The 7,540-nt window shown below is 50.2% G+C and overlaps 1 protein-coding gene across 1 annotated transcript; it reads left to right on the forward strand.

Moving 5' to 3' along the window:
* Positions 1-3,739: 3,739 nt before the first annotated feature.
* On the forward strand, positions 3,740-4,958 carry LOC119297661 (transcription repressor OFP8-like). The gene has a single exon (XM_037575365.1). The coding sequence runs from the start codon at positions 3,771-3,773 to the stop codon at positions 4,470-4,472; it is 702 nt and encodes a 233-aa protein (XP_037431262.1). The 5' UTR covers positions 3,740-3,770; the 3' UTR covers positions 4,473-4,958.
* Positions 4,959-7,540: the final 2,582 nt, after the last annotated feature.

Consider the following 7,540-nt stretch of genomic DNA (forward strand, 5'->3'; position numbering starts at 1 on the left):
GAAGCGAGAACATGGGTTTGTATCGGAATGATCAATGGGTTGCTTGCCTGTTGTAGAGGTAGTAGGGTACTGCCCTTCAGACGGATACTCGGGGTTATCCTTGGAGGCAGAACCTACCATGAAAATCACACCGAACATAATCAACACATGGCAATATGCAACAATATGATGCATGCTATGACATGGCAAGATGAAAGTGTCTTGACCTAATGCAAGCTAAAACAGAAGGGGATGAACTCATTTGAATCAAAGATTCAAATATTAGCTCGTTAAACATGGCCTTATTAGTGCATTACCTTATTCTGCTTAAACATCAAGGTTAACTTGTTTTGTCATGCATGAAACCATTACAGATGGATAGATTGAATTTTTCTGATCATTTTTATATATAAATCTTTGCATTTGGAGCTATGGTTGATTTTCTATGATTTTTAGAAGTTTTGACTATTTTCTAGAATTTCCTTTTAAAGGATAAATCCAGTAATTGAATTAATGCGTCAGCATGACATAGGTGTGACGTCAGTGGGTCAACTGGGTCGGCCAGGTCAAACCTGACTGATGGGCCCTCTCTGTCAGTGACACAACTGGTTAACAGAATTAGATTAACACTAATTAGCTGTCAATGGGGCCTGGGCCCACATGTCAGTGTCTAAACTAATTAGAATTAGTTAAAACTAATCTTAAACTAATTAGCAGACCGGCCCCACCTGTCATAGACTCAGGGGGGTCTACCTGGGCCCACACGAGGGTCAAACAGGGTCAACTCGCCGGCGGCTTGATGCCGGCGACGACAGACGCGGCGGAGGGGCTGGGGTTTGCGTCTCCGGCGACCAAATCGACGGCGGAGAGCAGCTACGTGACACGGGGAGCGAGCCACATCGTTTGGTGGAGAAAGTGGAGCTCGGGGAGGCCGGGAACGACGCCGGTGACGACCTTGGCGGTCGCTGGAGTTCGGGCAAGGATGAAACCGAGGCTACAGGGCACGGCGAGGCGCGGGGAGTGGTGCGTTAGGCTCCTGGGAGTGCGTGGAGGACGAAGGCGTGCTCGGTGGCGTTCCAACGTGGCTATGGCCACGACGACGACGTGCGGTGGCGGCGACGAGCTTCGGCTTCGATGGCAGAGGGGGTTAGAGGACGCGGACGAGCGCGGGGAGAGGGGGAAATGGTGGCGGAGCTCACAGCGGTTGCAGGGAAGCGATCGGCGGGCTCGGAGGAGGGCTGGAGCGAGCGGGGCGGTGAAGGGGATCTCCGGTGGCCAGAGTTGAGGACGAGCTCGGTGCAGCGTCTCCGGGGCGAGCGAGCGCACGGGGCTCGGCCTACTTGATGCAGTCGACGACGGCGGAGCTTCCTGGCATGTCGGGGCAGCAAATGGACGGCGGTGGCTGCGGTGAAGCTTGTCGGCGGCGACGGCTGCGCTCGGCAGGGGAATGGGGAGAGAGCCAAAGAGGGAGAGAGAGGCCACGGGGAGTGTAGGAAGAAAGAGAGGGGGACGTGGGGGGCGGCGTGGCACTCCTAGATGCTTCCAGGGCATCGGCGGAAGTAGGAGCTGGCCGACGTGTGGCCGCGGACGCCGGCCACGCGCTCCTCGTCCTCCTGGCGAGAGGAGGGGGACGACTGGCAAGCGCCAGTCGGCTGGGCCGAGCCAGGTGGGCTGGTGGGCTGCGCCTGGTAAGTTCTCTCTCTCTCCTTTCTTTTCTGATTTGTTTTCTTTTTCTATTTTTCTGCAACTGCTGGGCTTTATTAAAAATACCAGGGCATTATCATAAATCATAAAATTAATCATGGCCACTGCTTAGAATATATCCAACAACAAACATATTAGTTTATGATTATTTGAGCATTTAAAATATTTTATAGCATTTAAATGCCCAAATGCAAATACCATAAGGATTAATCCAATGACCTTTGATGTCCTAGAAAAATGTGCACCATTTTTGTCAAAGGTTTTAACCCAAAACAAAAAGGATGTGCTTTTTAGAAGGGCATTTCAGGTTCATTGAAAAAGTTTTTAATAAACCCTAGTTGTTCCAGGTGCTGGGGGTTCTGTCTTCCCCATTTCAAATTTAAGAGGAATTTAAACATGATGCACACTCTAATGCTTGAACTAGCTAGGGTGTGACAGTCATCAATTACCAAAACCCAACATAGGGGCACCACATGTTTTTTCAACATGTCTGTTTTACTACTAGTGTTTATCCACACCCAAAAGGTTGTTAAAGGTCTGGTTGAAAAACTAGAATTTTAATAATAATTTGTCTGAGCCTTTGTCATAGTGCATATCCTCTCGTGGATTCGATAAGTCGGGTCACTTTTTGGGGGAAAAGCATGAGAACCTTCTTTTATCCAAACCGAATCTCAAAAGGCATCATAAACCATGGCTGCCTGCTGGCCCGGTGATGCACATAAGTTGATGCCAATCTTCATGAGCTACCATGGTTGGTTGGCGCTGCTCAGCATGAACTGCAAAAGAAAGGCGTGTACTCCAGCAACAGGACCATACCTCCGTGGGAGTCATGTCGATGCACGACAGAGGCAACGAGATCACACGATCAACTTAGGGAAGCCCGGTGCCACGTACCAGCGCGTCGGGCTCCACCACCGGTGATGCCGAGCCACCCCCGCACAACTCCGGCCATCCACTCTCCAACACGCCATTGGCAATTGCCCACGGCGTCGTCGCGGTCGACTGCCTCGCGCTCAAGCTGGAGAATGCGGACTAAGAGTGCGGCGGCATGTGCCTTGGAGTCGATGAGGAGCTCACAAAGGGAGGTGGCCTTGACACTCGCCACGGCGGCGCGGGCGAGCAGCTCTGCCTCCACCGACGACGTGCAGTGCCTCCCAGATATCTCGGTTGGCCGCACCGGGCACCGATCGCCGCGGCAACATCTAGCACCGTACGCATTCGCCCCCATCTCAAGGATGAGGCAGGGCCACGGGCTGCGATGGTGCCGCACGGCGCGGGGTACCAATGCTGGAGTGCCGCGACGGGATGGGAGGAAGCTTGGCGGCGAGGGAATGAGATGATTTGGGCAGCGGGGAATGAGAATAGACCAGGAGAGAGTGTGAGGGGGAGGTCGGAAAACATTCATTCGGTCGACGTCCCAGCGAATGACTGAAAAATCTGACGTGGCCCCGTACTCGCGTAAGATTTGAGCTATAGGATCGAACGGCAGGAGAAACGTTGGTTCCGAAACGTCAAAAATCCGGCGTCAAAATTTTTAACATTTGGGATCATCTAATGTCGTGGGTTGAGCAATCGCGAAATTTGGGTTAAGCTCAAGGTGAATGTAAATTACACCGCAGAGCAAGAGAGTAACATAGCAAAGTCACTGCTCCGGATGCATATGCCTGACCAGGAATCCATGCCTTAGAACGGAAGAAAATGAACTCCCTGTTGTTCCGTGCGCTGATCTGATCCCTGGCTCACGGCTTTTGAACAAGTAACGTGTTTACCACTTGCTCTCTTTTCCTCCGAGGGCGGCGTGTCTGTAGGCAGGAGCGCGAGCAGTGCCGCCGTATCACGTCCGTGCAATCAAACCATCCTACGTGTCTCCATTAGCTGCCGGAGGGGCGGTCAAAGTCACACCCATCATCATCGATCAGCTTAGCCGCAGGACAGGGCCCCAACGTGGCCCAGCTAAACCCCAGCGATCAATCCTTAACCCCACTGACCTGTCCTCGTCAAATCGCATATATAATGCCCCAAGCCGGCACTCTCTTCCTTACCACCGCACAATACATCCAACCAAACCTGGTTGACCTGACATCGCCATGTCGTCGACGAGAGCGCGGCGGAGCGGCGGCCGGCAGTTCGCGGTGGGCGGCCGGTGGCGGCACGTGGCCGTGGTGGACACGGGGTGCGGGTGCCGCCCGCGCCGGCCGAGGCTGCCGCTCATGAGCCTGCCCTCCTTCCTCAGGCCGTCGGTCACCAGGAGCGGCAGCAGCTCCCGCTCGTCGTCCTTGTTCCCCTCCTCCGCCTCCACCGCGTCGTCTGCCTCCGCCGCCACCTACTCCTCCTACTCCTCCTCCAGTAACCATGCCAACCACCCCGCCTCCGCCCACGTTTACAAGCACCGCCAGGAGCCTGCAGTGCCCTACGGGGTCACGGCCAATGCGTCGGCGCCGGCGCCGGCGCCGGTTGCGAGGAACAAGGCGGGCAGCAGGGCGAAGAAGAGGCGCGAGAAGATGGCAGTGCCGGCCGAGGAAGAGGAGGAGGAGGGCGTCGGGGTGGCGGTAGAGAAGGAGTCGTCGGACCCCCGGGCCGACTTCCGTGACAGCATGGTGCAGATGGTGGTGGAGATGGGGCTCTGCGACTGGGACGGCCTCCGCTGCATGCTTCGCCGCCTGCTCGCCCTCAACGCGCCGCGCCACCACGCCGCCATCCTCGCAGCCTTCGCCGAGGTCTGCGCCCAGCTCGCCTCGGAGCCTCCCCCGCCGCCGCCTCCGGCGTATCAGTACGACTACTACTACTGACGAGTGACCAGTCGTCGGCTCGGCAAGCCGTCCAGGTCGTCCGCTCGTGTTCTGTTCTGTTCTGTTCTGTGTGGGGGCTGATCTCGAGATCCTGGTACCACCTGGTGTACACGCATCCCAGTCTGGGCGAGGTTACCGGGTGGTGATAGGATCTCTCGGATGATAATTTAAGCTGCAGTAGAAGAAACTTACTAGTAGTAGTCGCAGTTTTATGTGTGGACAGTCAGTTGTTCGTCTAGCTCTGGGTTTCTTTCTTTGGGTGTTTTCCTTCATTTCCGGCTCAGTGTTTCAGCGTGTTGTTTCTAGATTTCTAGTGTCATATAATGTGTGTGCTTGTGTGGCCTTCGGTTTTGCATGAAGGTCACCAAGGAAGTTAGTTCATTAATCAGCTCAAGTAGGCAACTATTTGTGCCATAAGCAGTACTGTGTTGTGATGTGTTTATTATTCTATATGCATTTGGCACTTTCTAGTGTGGTGATCTGTAATTTTTCGATGCTTTCTCTTGAATACTTTTCGCTTTTCTAAGTAGTCTTCACTAAAGAACAAGCATTGCATCATCCGATGTTCTTTTTCTCTTGATTACTAGTCCAAGCGCATAGTTAAGTACTCCCTTGTTCATATTTACTTCCCATATTAACTTTGTCTAAACTTTGTCAACTTTGTAAAGAAAACTATATTAACGTACACCACTAAAACAGTCGCACAGAGAAAGAAGAGCTTTGAATATGCATGGAGTTAATTGTAGGGAAGTATCACACTTGGGTAGCTGTAACGAGTCGGTACCACTATTCAGATTTTTTGCAAGTCAGTACCACGTTTGAGGCTAGTCGTTGCAATACGGGCTAAGCCGCGTATAACTCTGTATTGGCGCTGTATCTGACAACCCGGCCCCATGAGTCAGTTGACCAGCCGCCGAACCGGCTCGGTCGGTCTACCTGGTCGAACCCAACTCCCTCGAACCCAACTCACTCACTCCCCACGAACCCTAGCCCTCGCCCCGCTCGAGCTCTCACCCGCCGATTCGTCGCCGACCGCCGCGCATTCCCCCGCCGCCACCGCGCCATGGTCCACGAGGATGAGAGCAGCGACGACTACTCCAGCCTGCAGTATATGAACTCCTCCGACGACGACATCATGTTGTACCGGGTTAGTGGTTTAGCTAGGGTTAGGGTTAGTGTTATTGCTTTGGGGATTTGATATTTGATTTGGGGGGTTTTGGTTCATTTTGCTACTACAGATCCCTGCCAGTATTGAAGACCAAAACTACATGGGCATTGAGACTGAAACCATTGTTCCCTGCCAACACCATGGGCTGCCATGTGAGAGGCGTGTAGCCTTTGAGGGATTTGACACGGGCAGGAGGTTCTTAGCCTGTCCTCTGAAAGTAAGATTCTGCACTTTCTATGTTCTGTTTATTAAAATGAGTTGGTAGTAGCCCCACCGTATTTTTAATTAGTAGTAGTTTGGTCCAAGTTAGATTATCTTCTTGTGATTGCCATTCTTTATCCAATTACTAGTACTAATGCACTGATGCTGGTCATTGGAGTAGGCATATGTTAATTTAATATGTGGCCAAGAGCTTAGTTTCGAGTGCACAACATTGTTTAAGCTTTGATCCTGATGGTTTAGTGCTTTATGAGTGCTTTATAGTTGATGTACTTTTTGTTATGATTAAATAATGTGGCTATGTGATTTGGTTGCCGTGCACATGCTGTGTTGTTCTTCAGTTAGTTAGTTCTGTTGTTCTTTAGTTCTTTACTTAAGATCATATTCTTTAATTGTAATATTTAGTGTATTTGTGATGTTCTTTACAATCAAATCCTTTAACAAATATAGGTGCTGAATATATTGCAGGAAGGTCAGAACTATGGCTCTGTTGAATGGATTGACCCAGAGTGGCCTCCTACAATGCAGAATGCATTGTTGAAGCTATGAGAAATGTATCAAGATAGTAGGAGTGATAGGCGGAAGGATAACCTGGAGAGTTCACTCACTATTCACAATTTGACAGAAGAAAAAAATAAACTGGAGGCCAACTATGACAAATTAGTTGAAGATGTTCATCAACTTTTGAATGCCCAAGAGGACAGGGTGCTGGATTTCAGATATTTGTAGTCTAAGATGGAGAGTGCAGAGGAGAGGAAAGCTGAGGTGACCAACTCAGTTGTCTCAGATATGAAGACTGGGATGGAGAAGAAAGATGCAGAGATATTCAAGCTGCAAGGGAAGTATGAAGTCCTCGTGAACCTGACAAAAGCCCAAGGCACTGTCATCAGGAACATGAAGTTCAACCATTTGAAAGAGAAGGAAGTGCATAGTGCAGCCATGAGGAACTTGCAGTTCCAGGTTGAAGAACTAACTAAGTCTATGGAGAAGCTCAAGCAAGAGAATCTGAAGCTGATGCAGGTTGATGAAGTCACTAAGTCTCAGGAAGAGCTCACCCAAGAGAATCTGAAGCTGAAGGATCACATTGGTGATCTGAAAAAGGGACATGACAAGCTCACTAAAGACAGGGCTCAGCTCAAGCTTCAGATTGCTGATATGTTGAAGGCAGAGGAGAAGAACAAGCAGAAGATGAAGGGGATCTAGGCCATCTTGGATGAATGAACAAGATGAAGAGGCTGCTTAGCTGAACTTTTGTGAAGTAGTATCAATGTATCTGTTCTGTATGTGTGTATGGTTCTGTAAGAATCTATTAAGTATGTTGAACTCCAGTATGTTGAACTCCAGTTTGAATTATGGGTCTGTTAGAAGTTATGAACTATGTTGAACTCCAGTATGTTGCTGTAAGAATCTACTATGGTTATGTTCTGTGTGGATCTATTAGTTGGAATTATCTTGCTTTCATATACGCTTCATAGAATGGTGAAGTTAAGAAGTTTTGTCATCTTTGTTTCATGGATGTAGATAGATAGATAGATAGATAGATAGATAGGTAGGTAGATAGATACAATGGAAAAGCTATATTGGGTTCCGTCAATGTTGACAACCCCTACAGTCTAAATTTTGGCTATGTTGGGTTCCGTCGACGTCGACAACCCCTAAAGACTACACTTTGGCTATTTTG

This window comes from Triticum dicoccoides, chromosome 5A (assembly GCF_002162155.2).
Source record: "Triticum dicoccoides isolate Atlit2015 ecotype Zavitan chromosome 5A, WEW_v2.0, whole genome shotgun sequence".
NCBI lineage: Eukaryota > Viridiplantae > Streptophyta > Magnoliopsida > Poales > Poaceae > Triticum > Triticum dicoccoides.

Coding starts and splice junctions, on each gene's coding strand:
- LOC119297661 (XM_037575365.1), top strand. CDS start 3,771: ATGTCGTCGACGAGAGCGCGGCGGAGCGGCGGCCGGCAGTTCGCGGTG.